The sequence below is a fragment of the Physeter macrocephalus genome, unplaced genomic scaffold, assembly GCF_002837175.3.
Source record: "Physeter macrocephalus isolate SW-GA unplaced genomic scaffold, ASM283717v5 random_998, whole genome shotgun sequence".
Lineage (NCBI taxonomy): Eukaryota > Metazoa > Chordata > Mammalia > Artiodactyla > Physeteridae > Physeter > Physeter macrocephalus.
The window spans coordinates 11,099-25,000 of record NW_021146636.1 but is presented as its reverse complement, the minus strand read 5'-3'; the positions used below and the strand labels follow the sequence as shown (position 1 = coordinate 25,000).

The window sequence follows — 13,902 nt, the reverse complement described above, 5'->3', positions numbered from 1 at the left end:
GGGTTCCGGCTGGAGTGTGCCACCGATCCAGGTCCTGTTCTGGAGGCTCCTGGGCCAGCCCTGCCTTTTGGGGGATCGGGGCAGATTGAGGCGGAGGTGGACGGGCCTGGGCTGGGTGCGGCTGGGGGTGGGGTGCGGTGGGAGCCCTGGGAGAAGTGAAGTGAGGGTGTACGGGGGAAGCGCGAAGCCAGGAGGGGTCCCTGCAGCCGGCGGCCCTGACACCTGTCCTCCGCCTGGCCCCCCCCCCCGCCCCGCCGTGACCCCTGCGCCCCACCCCCTCCCGGGCCCTCCCGCCTCCGCCTCGGGGCTCCCTTCCGCGCCCACGCCTCTCCTCACGGTAATCTGCTGCGCTCACTGCTGACCCAAGCGAAAGGGAGTTTGCCTTTTCCCCTCGCGGCAGTTTTCTGTTGGCAAAGCAAAAGGATCACAGCGTGCGCTCACCCTGACCTCCCCGCCCAGCGCGAGACCACTCTGGAAAAGGAGACGTCCCTGCGTGGGGCGGGGGCGGCCCGGGCGCGCGCTGGGGAGGCCCTCGGCCCCACGCTCTCCCACGTCCCCCCGGGCCCCCCCCGCGCTGGGCACGGGGACAGGGGCCGTGTCCCGCTGCCGCCTCGGAAGCTCCCGGGCCTCGCCCTCCCTCCCCGGGTGGCACATGCACGGGACACTCGCACCAGGCGGCTGCATCTTCCCAGGTATTTGTGGAGCTTGTGGATGAGCTGGCGCCGTCCCTGTCTGTGGCACACGGGCCGTCGGGGCGCCGCGACGACGGGATGCGGCTGGACCGGAAAGTGGGGGGCTAAAGCCGTGACCGACCGGCAGCGCGGCCACGTGTGAGGAGGGCCGAGCACCTCCCAGCTCGGAACAGGGGCAGAGAGCGCGGGGCAGAATGGGGCTGGGGCGCTGGGACGGGGCAGGCAGCCGGGAGAGCCGGAGCGCCTAGACACGTCAGGACAGAGCACATGGGCCAGGCAGGCACGCGCCCCCCCGCCCCCACTGTGTGCAGATCCCCACGTGCCACCCCGTCAGGGCAGCTGCTGCCACTGGGGAGAGGACTCGGCCCAGGTGGGCCCTCGGGGCACAGCCCCTCTCCCAGCCTGGACAACCCCCCAGCACACACGGAGAAGCCCCCCGGCCGCCGGCTTCACTCCTGGGCTGGGCCAGGCGCTGACACGACCCCGGCTGATGTCGTGTGGGGCGGGACTCAGCCTCGGGTGCCGGGCAGGCCACTGCCAGCTTGTTCTGAGTCCTGCCCCCACGGGGGTGCAGTATTGCCCTCAGGGTGGGGGTCAGGCCACGGCTGACCGCTGGGGGTCCTGCCAGGCCGAGTCGTGTCCATGACCTCATCCCCAAGGCCTCCCGGAGCCAGCCCGGGACTCCGCCTTCGGCCAACCCAGCCATCCAGGGACACTAGGGAGATGCCAGGGAGACTGGGTGGGCCAGGCCATTCCTGTGTGCTGAGGTGTGCTGGACACAGGGTGGCAGTACTCTCGGCGTCCAGGAACAGCTGACAGGTGCCTCAAGTGGCTGGAAGCGTGTGGGCAGAGCCTCCGCTGGCCCTGTGGGACGCCGGTTGGTCCGTGCCCCACGCTCAGCACCTACTTTCCCATCTGGAAAGTGGGTTCGCTGCTTCCTGGAGAGCTGGGGCTCCCCTTGATGCCCAGCCCCACCTGGCCCAGGGGAGCAAAGGCCCTGGCTTGCCTGAGGGCCGGGAGGCGGGCCACTTGTGCAGGGCAAGGGCGGGGCTGGGAAGGCCACCCTTCCCACAGCTGTCCGCATGGGGAGGGTCTGGTCTTTGGCAAGGGGCCCTCCCCACCTGCCTGGGGCGAGAAGCAGGTAGCAGCTCCGTGCCCAGTCCCAGCCCCTCTTGGGTCCAGATCGGCTGCTGGAAGCAGGGAAGTTGCTGAGTCCTGGACAGGACCTGCCAGCCCTGTCGTCCCCGATTAGCGGGTAATGCTTCCTTGATGCACAGTTTTATTAATCAAATTAGTAAATGCTGAGGTGACCTTGGCCGGTTCTGCTGAGAGGAGCATTCTCCCAGGAGAGGCAGGTGGGTCGGGGAGGGACACACCTGGATGCCCTGTCCCCAGGCTCCGGCAGGTGGCGCAGCCCTGCCGTCCCACTCCGAAAGCTGCATGCCCTCACCACACCCACTTACCCATTCCCTCACACTCTCACCCCCCCACCCCACTCACTCCCCTGCCCCAGTAATGCTAAAGAAGGTGGTGGATGGCAGGGGCCAGGTCCCACAGGGCTGCTCCTGCCTGGGGACCTCACAGAGGGGACAGGGATGATGCCCGGAGACAGGGGTGGCTGGGCCTTGGTCTGCAGGGGGGCTTCCTTGCTCTCCTGGGTCTGCTGCTCGCCCTTCCCCAAACCTGCACTGCACTTAAGCGGGCAGCGGCTGCCCCCTGGTGGCCACGGGGACCCCTGCCCCCAACCCTAACCTGCGGAGGGCTGCAGGCGGCACCCCGTCCCACCTCTCACTCTTTTTGGGGCCAGATCCTAAGCCACACCACCGCGGGACCCAGGAGAGTGTGGCCGCCGTGGTCTCTGGGGGCCGTCCACCAGCATGCGTGGCTGGGGGGACACTGAAGGCTCACGGTCTGAGGAGCCCAGTTCAGCGCCACCGGGGCTGGGGAGGAGTCCCAGGGGGCTCGAGTGGGCTGGGGGCACCCCTCAGTGCTGGGCTCAGGTGCAGGGGGATGAAACGGCCCCGCAGACACCTGCCCGAGGCTGGAGCAGGGGCCTCGGACGCCCAGGCTCCACTGCAGGGCGAGGACAGGTGGGGCAGAGCCTGGCATGATGGGGCGGGGCCTGGCGGGGTGACGCTGGGCGGAGCTTGGCCAGATGGGAAGTGAGGGCGGGAGATGGGCCCGGCTGGCAGCTTGGAAAAGGACCGGACTGCAGGTGCAGGGCTGGGATCAGATCTAGGCCCTCGACGCAGAAGGGGTCAGGATGAGGGGACAGAGGAACGGAAGCAGGGATGGGTCCCCGGTCTGTGCACGGAGGGACAGTAAAAGGTGTTGCAGTAGTTGGCCTTGGCTGGGACCCGGATCAGGTGGGAGGCGGTGCTGTGGGCACTGCAGGCTGCCGTGTGAGGGAGGGGCGGGGCGGGAAGGTAGCCGAGCCTTCTCCAGCCTGGTGGGCGCCAGGTGGGCCAGTGGGAGGGGTGCCCAGAAGGAATCACTGGGGGCCGAACAGAAGCTTGGCTTGGGGAGGAGCCAGTCCTGAGGGAGGGTGTGGACAGGGCATGGCATGCTGGGGGGGGCAGCAGGATGGGAGAGCTCCGCTGAGGGGCCTCAGGAGTCCAGCACGGGCGACAGTGGGCATCTGGGCTGCAGGGACCCGCGGGCAACACATCACCCCAGCCTGCCTGGCTCTCTGGGGACGGCTCCTTCAGGATCCAAGAAGGGCAGCCGGACACCCCCACCCGGGAAGCTGCCCTCAAGTGGGCACCTGGGGCGCAGGAGGACCGGGCAGCCCAGGGGCAGCCTCCTGGCACTTGGGAGTCGGCGTCCAGAGGCGACCGTGACACTTCCCGTATGGGGGGGCAGCACCTGGCCCCCAGCACTGGGCTCGGACACACCTCATCTCACAATGTCTTTAATGGGCAGCTCCGGGCACTGGGTGGGCAGCAAACTGGCCCGAAGCTGCTCTGGGGTCAGGAAGGCGTGCCTGGGGTCCTCACTCGCAGCCAGCTGGAGCCTGTGCTGGGAATCGGGTGTGGGGAGAGCTGGCCCCTCACTGCCAGCCTGGGCGGCCCAGCTCAGGGCTGTGGGGCAGGGGACAGCCTCCTTCCAGTCTTCCCCCTCTTGGCCTTGCGGCTCCAGCCGAGGAGGGGCCTGGGGCTGGCTTGTGCGGGCCCTGGTGTCTCCCAGGCGCACTCCTCCTGGCTCCTCAGAAGCCCCCACGGGGCTGGCCGGCGGTCCCCCTGTGTTCGGGATGGAAATGGTATCGGTCGGCACCCTGGCCTGGCCTGCCTGTGGCCAGCCTGGCGCGTGCGACAGGGCTGAGCTGGCTGGTATTCGGGGGCACGTGGCGGGGTTCTGGGAGGGCGGCCGTGTAGCAGGACGCCCCTGGGCTTGCCGCGCTGGGCGGACAGAGCTCCTGCGCAGCTCCTGCCCGGGGTCTCCAGGAGGGTGGAGGCCGGCTGAGGGGTGGGCTGGGGCCTTGTCAAGGGCAGCAGCTGCCACCAGGTGGAGGCCGCAGCATAGGTGGCTGCTGCCTGGAAGGTCATCCCAGTGCTCTCGGCATCTGCGGATGTCTGGGGCTTGGCGGAAGGCCCAGGGCCGGGGCGGGACAAGGAGTTAGGGACCGCCCCCCCCCAGGGCCCCCGGGGCTCACCGAGCCGGGCGCCTCGGCGCCGCCACCGGGCTGCAGCGGCGTCAGCACCTGCAGGCTCACGGCCTCGTCGCCCACGCCCTTCAGCTGGGCTACCACATCTGCATGCTTCCACCACCTGCACGGCTGCCCGTTCACCGACACGATGTAGTCACCCTCCTTCAGGCCGGCCGCCTGCAGGGAGACGGGGAGAGTCCCGCGGGCGCCCCTCCACCTCTGGCCAGTCCCATCTTCCCCCTTCCCGCAGTCAGCCGCGGGGTGGAGGCCCTTACCGCGGCCCGGCCCCCTGGAACGACGGCAGCGATGAGAACGGGCGCGTCGCCCCGCAGCGTGAAGCCGAAGCCCCCCTCTCCTCGGGCCACGTGGATGGGCCCTGCCAGCCGCCAGCGGTTCTTGGCTGAGAACACGGACAGGGGCCCCTGGGGGCGGTCAGAGGAGAGACGCCTGGCTGGGCTGCCACACTTGGGGGAGCCCCGGCCTGGAGCACCCTTGCCCCGATCTCCACATTTGGAGACAGAAACCAGCAGGGTCTGCAGGGGGGCAGGGCTGGGCCACCATCGAGGGCCGGCCTGAAAACGCAGGGCAGAGCCGAGGTGGGGGTGGCCTGGGAGGGGTGCTCACCAGCCGATGGAAGATATCAGCCACCTTCACCCGGGAGAAGCTGGGGGGCCTGCCCTCCGGCCTCCGCTGCGTCTTAGCTGAAAGGGTGGAGGGAAGGGAGGGTGTGGCTGAGCCAGAGGCCCACGGCCCCAGAACCCTGGGAAGCAGCCGGGCGTGGCTCGGCCAGAGCAGAGTGGGTGACCCGAAGTGCAGCCCGTGCACACCGGCCCCTCTGTGGACCACCAGCAGGAGGAGCCCCGGGGGCTGGTTCTTGGGGGCCCCAGGTGCAGGGGGAGGGGGGCGTGGAGGAGCAAGGGAGCTGCCATCACGGCTCCCCCCACAACTGCCCTGCTCCTCCTTTGAGGGCCCATAGCTCTGTGGCGAATGGAAGTTGGTCACTGGGAGGCCTCCGCCCACTGCCCCCCTGGGGCCAGGACACACCCACCCAAGGGGCCTGGCTGCTCACGCCGGACGTCAGGGGCCTCGGCGGCCTCACAGAAGTCGTCCTCGAGGTCGAGTTCCGAGTACTTGGCCAGAGAGCGCTGCAGCGCCTGGGCCAGCACGACCTGCAGCAGGTCCACCCGGCGCAGGGCCCGGCACACGGCATGCAGCCGCAGGGCCTCCTCCTGACCCAGGATGGCCCGCTTCAGGTGGGCCTTGCCTGCATGGGACAGAGCTGTCACACGCCACCTGCCTGGCCCTTCCAGGCTGGGCCCCAGCCCCCCACCCCCAGATGCTGCAAGAGGAGGGCAAGTGAGGGCTTCTGGGCTCATCCTGAGGGCCCGACGGCAGGTCTGAGCCGCGAAAGAGCTGCCGCCGTGTGTGGCTCGCCCCCTCTGCCCCCGCCCCCTCCCGACGCTGCCCGCACTGCTGGGGCCCCTGCTCCGGGTGAGCTGGGGACCCCACCCGCCAGCGCCGGGGCATCAGGACTGGGGATGACAGGGTGGAGTGGGTCATTCACCCCCGCAGAGGCCCCCGCGCCCCGCCCTCCTCCCTCAGCCGCCTCACCCAGCTTCCGGCGTTCCTCCTGCTCCTGGGGCAGTGCGGGGCCCCGGGGCTCGGACGAGGCCGGGAGCCCGAGGAAGATCTGCTCGAGGGCTGGAAGCTCCGCCTCTGCCACCGCTGGGGGTCAGAGAGGGCGGTGAGGCGCCGGTGGGGCCCTGCCGGCACAGGGGCATGCGGGGCGGGGCACTCACGGGCGCCGTCACACAGGGCCAGGGCCGCGTGGTAGTGGGCCAGGGCGCGGAAGTACTCGGCCTTCACGTGCACCAGGGTGGTCCAGGGGAAGGGCACGTAGTCCTGGACGGGCGGCTGGGCCATGGTCTGGTGTGCCAGCCGGTACTCGGCCGCCACCTGCTGGCGCACACGGCAGGACGGTGGGGCCTCCCGCGAGCCCAGCGGCCTGGGCCCCCGCCTCTCCCCACCCTGGGGCTTTGCCTCGACCAAAGGCCCAGCGGCCCTGCCCCACGCCAGGCTGGGCTCAGGGGCAGGGCCCCGTTGCCGCCCTGATCGGTGTCGCCCCAGAGGCGGGGACTCGGGACCTCGGGGTTGACAGCCGGCTTTGGGGCCCTACAGGAGACCCTGCACCCGGCCCCCCCACCGCCGGCCCAGACCCTGGCTCTGCTCCTAAGCTCCAGCCGGCACCCTCGACCCAGGCCCTGCTGCCCGCTGAGACACCGCAGCTTGGCCGGGCTTCCCGCCCTCACCTGGGCGGCCTCCTGAGCCAGGCGGAGCTGGGCCAGGCAGTCAGGGGGGGCCACGGGGGCCTGCAGCGAGAGGCCCTCGAAGACGCACTCCTGGGCCTGGGCGGTCATGAGCTGCTCCAGCATGGAGAGTGAGGCGGGGCTCATGTCGGGGCTGGGCGCGTGGGAGAAGTTCTCCCTCAGGAGGCTGAAGGCCCCTGCGAGGGGGAGGGGGCTCAGGGTGGCACAGCGGGGCCGCCCCACCCCCGCCCCGTGTGCTCGGCCCTGGTTGGGGAGCACCCTCTGCGCCCCACAGAGGGCCTGTGCGTGTGACCCCTCGGGCGAGGGGCCATCGTACTGGGCCCCTAGCTCTGGCCACAGAGAAGGCTCTGCCCCTCACGCCTGGAAGCGAGGACCACGCAGGCACAGCTGGGGCGCCAGCCCTGGGCGGCTCTCACCCGCAGCCCTCTGAAAGGCCTCCACAGCACTGCTGGTGCCCTCGGGGCAGGAGCGGTCCTGGCGAGCCCCGATCTGGGTGTGGAGGGCGCCGATGTTGAAGAGCACGCTGCCCTTCTCGAAGGCCAGGGCCCGCTGCTGGGCCGGAACCCCCGTCAGCGAGTCGTACCTGCAGGGTCGGGTCAGGCTGGGCAGAGCCCTCACGAGAAGCCGGGGTATCAGAAGCGGCCGCCGCCCCCCGCCCCACCCCGCCCCGCCCCTACCAGTGGAACAGCAGCCCCAGGCTCCTGGCAGGGGTGACAAAGCGCGCCTCCTGGAAACACAGCTGATTGTAGTAGGCCGTGAGCAGCTCCAGGCCCGCCTCGCTCCGGCTAGGGGTCCGCGTGGCCTGCCGGGTGGAAGTCAGCGGGGTCCCATGGCCCCAGCCCACCTCATGCCATGCGCGGCGCCCTGGGGATCCCCTTGAATGCCACAGCCCCAGGGGAGCACCCCAGGGTCGAGGGGTGGACACGGTCACACCTGCCCTCCCGGGCGCTGCTGTGGACCACGTGTGCCACTCCAGGAGACTGTGCGGGGCATTGGGGCGAGAGACCCAGGCAGGGTCCCCGGGGTGGGGACAGGCACGGAGTAGCCATTGCCACAGGGCCAGCGGCATCGAGCCTCTGCCTTCTCACCTATGGACTGGGAGGAGCCCACCCACCTGCCGCAGGTCCTCCAGCTCCCGGATTTCAGCCTCGTAGGAAGCACTGTCCTCTCCAAAGTGCCCTGAGATCAGCTCCTGATTCGAAGGGACAGGCGCTGGGCTTCCCTGAAGTCTCCCAGCCCGACGTGGGTGAAGACCCGAAGCGAGGGGAGGCCCTGGTCTACACACTGACGTGGGTGCCCCCCACCGCGGATATGGGGCCTGGAGACTTGGTGACGTTTCTACTTGAATTCCCTTATCAACCCCACGAGGCAAGTGCTACCTGCCACTGGACAGGCGAGGACACTGAGACTGAGAGGTGAGGCACCTTTCTGCCGGCCTGGCTGGAGTGGCAAGCTGCCCAGGGCAGCCGGGCTCACGAGCGCCAACGAGGACCCGGGAACCAGCGGGTTTTCTCAGCACAGGCTCTGACTGGAAGAGGTGGCCCCCGCCAGCGGGACCCTCAGAGTGAGAGTCAAGACCCTGCAGCCGGCTTGGGGCCTCCAGTTTTGCTGACACCCATTCCAGGGTGCGTGCCTTTCTGCAAAGCCCACCCAATCCAAAACCTCCGTAGCCTGGAGAGGCCAAGCGGCTCCAGGGCAGACCCCTCTTCTCTCTGGGCCTCAGAGTCTTCCTCTCCGTGAGAAGGCTGGACCAGGAAGCCCCGAAGACCCCCCAGAGCCCAGGGCTCACAGGCCAGCACTCACCTTCAGGGGTGTGGCCCAGTCTAGCTGCTTGGTCTCCTTCAGCCCCAGGGGGATCATGGGGACAGTGATACCTTCGCTAGAACCAGAAGCATCGAGTCTGGGCTCTAAGGCTGGACTCTGCTGTCCCCAGTGGCCACGGAGTCCACCCGCTATACCACTCCCGCCCCACAGGACACGCCTCTCCTCTGATTATGGTACATGTCCTTGCACACCACACACGTCCCACCACGCTCTGTCCTGGATCACATCCTCCAACACACGCATGCGTGGTGGGTGGTGTTCTCCTGCACACGCACCTTTGGGGCCACTCCACATCCTTGCACACACGCACCTCTGGGGCCAGTCCGTGTCCTTGCACACGCGTGCACACGCACCCCTGGGGCCAGTCTGCATCCTTGCACACACATGCACACGCACCTCTGGGGCTGGTCGGCGTCCACGTTGCCGTCGAGCCCCTCCAACTCCTCCTTCAGCAGCTGCAGGCTGGAGTTGACATAGCTCAGCTCCAGGGCCACAGTCTCCCTCACCCGGGCGTTGCTGGTGGCTCTAGGGGAGGCCAGGCTGAGGTGAAGCCCTAGCCCTGCAGGCGGACCCACGCCCCTGAGTTTCACTGCAGCCCCTGTCCCAGCCTGAGCTCTGGAGCCCACTCCCAGAGTGATGTGCCGATGGGCCCATCCCCCTTGGTGGGCAGCAGTGGGGTCCAGGGCCCGCCAGATGACCTCCCCCTTCTCTGCAAACCCCCGTGGTTCATGCAGATTCCTGTCCACGCGGGTATGTCGTGACTCTGGCCCAAGCACATCTCCTTGGTCCCTGAGTTTCCAGGGCATAAGTGTCCTCCACCACCTCTCGCTCCCCCAGGACACAGCTCACGCCTGCCCTCCACAGCGAATGGAAGCCAACTTCCCTGGAGGGGCGGGGACCAGACCCTCTCTGTGCCTGCCAGTGGGGCCACACGTCCAGGAAGGCAGGGCTGGCCCTACGGATGGGAGGGACAGGGAGGCAGGGCTGCTAAGGAAAAGGAGGGGCCCAGGCCCAGCAGAGCCCCACCCTGGGGCTGGCTCTGCACTCGCTGGCACTCTGCACTCAAGCAGGCCAGGCCTCCTTCCTGGGCCTCGGGCCATTACCGGTAGAACGGGGCGGGCGTGTGTGTGAAGGTCAGCACACAGCTGCTGGTCACCATGTGCATCTCAAAGGCTCCCACACTGCACACCGGTGGAGACATCCCCTCCAGCCCTGCTCCAGCCCCGCACGGAACGGAACTTGGCTGGCCCTGAGCCTACCCCTGCCAGTGAGGGCCACCAAGGTGGGGGCCTGAGTCACCTGTGAGGGTCTCAGCTGAGCGGCATGGCTGCCCCAGACCCCAGTGGGAGGCCCAGCCCTTCCTCTCAGGAGCCTGAATGGGAGGCCACGGTCACGAAATCACATGTGGACCACAAGACCAGGCACCCACCTGGGTGACCCTGCCCCGCCCCAGGATGCACCTGCCTCGCAGGGGTCTCGGGGAACACGGCACTGTTCTCCCGTGGGTCGGCCGGCGGCAGGTGTCCCCGGCAGCCAGCACGCACCTGTACAGGTTCTCAGCGCCCGTCCGCATCCTCAGCTCCCTGTTGATCTGCTGGTGGATCTGGGCCCTGCGGCTCTGCAGGCAGCCGTGCCGCGAATTTGCCAGGAGGTCACAGCCCTGCCGAGAGGCCACAGGTCACGGGGCCAGGCCAGCAAGGACACAGCGGGCGGGGATGTGGCTGGGACCGGGGCCCCGGGAAGAATCTGGGCCTGTCGGTGTGGCTCTGGGTCTCAGCAGCCCAGCCTGGAGCTCCCGCCACGAGATGGCCCATTACTCACCACACATCCTCCTGCACTTCTGAATTCCTTCTGTAACCCCCACGAGCCATCCCGCCCACACAATTATGCCAGGCCACACACGTTTAATTGGAGGGGATGCCCAGCTGGCTCCCGCTGGGGCGCTAACAGAGAGGAGGCGCCCCTGGGCCACGCTGAACATGGCCGGGCCCCGTCCCACTTGGCTGCTTACTGGCGGCAAACGCCCAAACCGCAGGCCCAGGGTCCCTCCGCTCACAGGCAGCAGGCCAGGCCTCCCGACAGCTGCCACCCGAAGAGCCTCCGCGCGGGTTCTGTGCTGCACATGGGCCACCTGCCAGCCTGCCCATGTCCCGAGCCCCAAGCAGGGAGCCCTGCGGCAGGTTCAGAGGGTGAGAGGCTTCCTCTGGTGAGGGGAGGGGCTTCAGGGCCCCAGTGGGACTGGTGCAGCCGCGGCCACCACACCTCCTCCTGGCCATTTAAGGACCTCCCGTCCGGGTCAGTCACCAGCCCAAGAGTTGCGAGGGATTTCTCAGAACGTACTTCCTTGGGCAACGTCCTCTCAGGCTCAATTGATCACCTGGCCCCCCGAACGGAGCAGGGACGAGAACACAGTGCCTCCCAGGACCCTGCCCTGAAGGCACAGACAGGGGAAGTTTTATTCATGCGGGGCTGATGCTGGCCTCCCTACAATGGTCACTGTCTTCCGCAAATCTGAGGAAGCATGCCCCCGCTGTCACACACAGGGCAGTTTCCCACCTTCTGGGGGCTCTAGTTTGTCCCAGCCCTGTGCACGGGGCACCCTAAAGAAGGCCTCACTCCCTTGCACAGAAAAGGCTCCTGACACATGGTCACCTTGGATTACGGCCCAACATCTCCTCCACATTCCAGTATTCTCAGGAGAGATCAATCAGGGAAGACTTCCTGCAGGAGGAGGCATTCTTCTGGGACTTGAAGGATAGAAGGCTTCAAGGTAACTGGGGAGAGGGGACTCGTCCCCATTGAACAATGGGAGAAAGAGCAATCAACTTGGAGGACTCCCTGCTGTGGGACCCTGGGCAGGCCCTCATCTGTAGATGGGAAGGGGGCTGGTGTCAGGGTGGCACCAGGATGGAACAAGACAAAACACGGCTCTCCTCTCTCCGCTATGCTGGTTGAGTGTCTGTCTTCCCACTGGCCTGCGCCTCTTCTCCGTGGTGCCTCCCATACCCACTTGGTGCAAAAGGGAATGAGCAGAGAACGTGAGCAGTCTCCCCTCCGGGAGGCCTGAGAGTTTGGGGAGAGAGGGGCAGGCCACAGCCGAAGCTACATCCCTAACCCTCTGAAGGCCCAACTGCAAAGCTCCAGCAGGTTCTAAGGGTTCTGGGTGAGCAGCACTGCTGTCTGCCTGGGGAGGGGTGGTCCATGCGCTGGGCAGAGGCCTCCAGCCCCGCAGGGCTGTCCTCATCAACACAGTTCGTTTGTCTCCAATGTCAAGTGCTCCCGGAGAGATGTGTTAGAGGCCGGAGACCACGGCCTCTGAGCCGGGGTCCCCTCTGAGCTACGCAGCCAGCACCCCCATGGCCTTGTGACCCTAACGCTCCCTCCAGAAGGCAGGCTGGCTGTGTGACCTGGGTGGGAGGTGTGCCTATGGCCCAGTCCGCAGTGCTGGGCGGGCTGAGAGCCACACTCACCCCCATTTCCGCACCAGGTGGTAAAGGGATGTGCCAGCTCACCCACCTGTGGAAGAACCTCCACCCCGACGGAGAAGAGGAGCGACCCCCCCACACCCTCCCTGCAATGGCCCTGATGGCATGGGTCTAGCGGATCCCCCAGAAGCCCAGGAGGAAATAGCATGGGCAGTGGCCAGAACTGGCTACGTGTGGGGGCAACTATGCCAGCACAGGCCTGGGAACAATCAGCAAGGTGGTCAGCAGGGCCAGCCCTTACACCCTTGTGGGTGCAGGTGCCACCTATGCTTGGTGGCACCAGACTGAAAGCCCTTGGGGACATGGATGCCCAAGGCCTGGCATAAACACTGAGGCAGCCTCTGGGTGACCACCAGGGGACAACTGGGCTCCCGGGGTGCAGAGGGAGGCAGCCAGAGCACCCTCTCCTTCCCAGGCACAGACTCGAATGTCTCCACATCCCCTCCCTTCCAGAGCTTCCCCCGTCCTCCTGGAAATGGTCCACAGTCCACAGCGCGTGGGGTCAGGGACTTCAGGAGGGAGCAGAGGTGCGGGTAAGTGAGGAGGGACAAACCGCCTAGCTGGGTAATCCTCCAGCCATTTCCTGTACCCGGGAGGCTTCAGCCACCTGTTGCTAAAAGTTTCATCAAACACAGAGCTGGGTGCCCAGGGCAAAGCTGAACAGCCCTAGGAGAGAGAGAGGAAAGCTAGAAAAGGAGGAATGAGGGCCACCAGGAACAAACACGAGGGCCACGGGCTGTCACTGACCAGAGCCCAACACCTGTCACAGAAGGGGGTCCTGAAGCTTTGGAGAAAACCACGAGGTGGACTTGCGCTCCCACCTGTTCCTGGTCGACACAGGAGGGGTCCCCAAACGGGCTAGAGAGGAGCCCAGCACAGGCAGACAGCTGGGCTCTGGCTCCGCACCGGGCCCCAGTTTCCCCAGCGATAAGCTGGGGGCGAGCCTTGCCTCTAGGGGCGAGCGAGATGCGGGGTTCGCCCCGGAGTCTAGCGGCGCGCTCGGACGGGAGAAGACAGCGCCGACCCGGCAGTCCCGCGCCCGCCGGAGTCAGATGGCGACAGAAGCACGTCGGGTCTGGCACCCCACCTCCCGGCACCCCCCGCCCTGGGGCACTCCCACCTTGCGAACGCTGCCGGCCGCCTGCAGCCGGGCGCTCTCCTCGCCGGCGCCCGCGCCGTCCGGCCTCCCCTCGGGGACCATCGCCGCCCGCCGTTCGGGCCGCGCCCGCCTGGAAGCCAACGCCGGCGCAGGAACCCCGGGCACACGGGATCCCGCACTGCCCTCTCCTGGAGGGGGCGGTTGGGGGGGGCGGCCCAGTCGGCTGGAGGGGCGGGGCGCTGGGCGCCGAGCGTGCGAAACTTTCCGCTGCCCAATCGGCGGCAGCGGAGACTCTGACGGACAGCAGCCTCGGCCAACCAGGGTGCGAGGGAGGTGGTTCCGAGGCCAGGCCCTGCCCCCCCGCGCCCGCGGAGCCCCGGGGGAATGCGGTCGCCCCTGGCAACCGCCGGCCGGCGGATAAGGGAAAAACACTGCGCGGCGCAGGGCCCTGGGCAGCGTGGGTTTCACCCGCACCGGCGGCGGGTCGTCCGCGGGGCTAGTCCGAAAACATCCGCGGTGGGGTTAACGGTTTTGCTAGCGCGAGCGCCCCTGCAGCTCTTAAGGTCCGCTTTCCTGTCTCCGCGCGGGTACCCAGGCTCCGGCCTGGCCCCAGTGAGGTGCCATGGTCGACCGTCCATTGTCACACCTCCAGAACCTTCCTCTGGAACCCGTCTCTGGAGCCCACACCCCAGAATCCTCTTCCAGAACCCACCTCCACAACCTGCTTCCAGTATCATCTTGCTTTCACAACCTCCTTCTAGAACTGACTTGCCTCCAGGACCAGCCTGCTTCCAGAATTGGGCTCCTTCCGTAACCTGCTCTCCCTGCA

At 67.7% G+C, this 13,902-nt stretch overlaps 1 protein-coding gene and 1 long non-coding RNA gene across 9 annotated transcripts; both read right to left on the bottom strand.

Annotated features, from left to right (window-relative positions):
* Window positions 1-6: 6 nt before the first annotated feature.
* LOC114485442 (uncharacterized) lies at window positions 7-951 on the bottom strand. The gene is made up of 3 exons (XR_003678876.1): window positions 672-951; window positions 337-404; window positions 7-146 (listed from the first exon to the last, which is right to left on the bottom strand). It is a non-coding gene; the product is annotated as an uncharacterized lncRNA (long non-coding RNA).
* Window positions 952-3,597: 2,646 nt separating this feature from the next.
* On the bottom strand, window positions 3,598-13,209 carry RHPN1 (rhophilin Rho GTPase binding protein 1). 8 transcript variants are annotated; one of them, XM_028486881.2, is made up of 15 exons: window positions 13,095-13,209; window positions 10,034-10,149; window positions 8,886-9,014; window positions 8,469-8,544; window positions 7,780-7,857; window positions 7,343-7,467; window positions 7,082-7,248; window positions 6,648-6,841; window positions 6,138-6,297; window positions 5,950-6,063; window positions 5,387-5,602; window positions 4,963-5,039; window positions 4,614-4,760; window positions 4,345-4,515; window positions 3,598-3,931 (listed from the first exon to the last, which is right to left on the bottom strand). In XM_028486881.2, exons 1-15 carry the CDS (start codon window positions 13,173-13,175, stop codon window positions 3,767-3,769), a joined length of 2,016 nt encoding a protein of 671 aa, XP_028342682.1. In that variant the 5' UTR covers window positions 13,176-13,209; the 3' UTR covers window positions 3,598-3,766. The 8 variants fall into 8 exon arrangements, with proteins under 8 accessions (XP_028342682.1, XP_054939491.1, XP_023985112.1 ...); XM_055083516.1 differs by having other exon boundaries at window positions 6,138-6,294; XM_024129344.3 differs by having other exon boundaries at window positions 5,408-5,602; window positions 6,138-6,294.
* Between the last annotated feature and the right edge of the window lie 693 nt (window positions 13,210-13,902).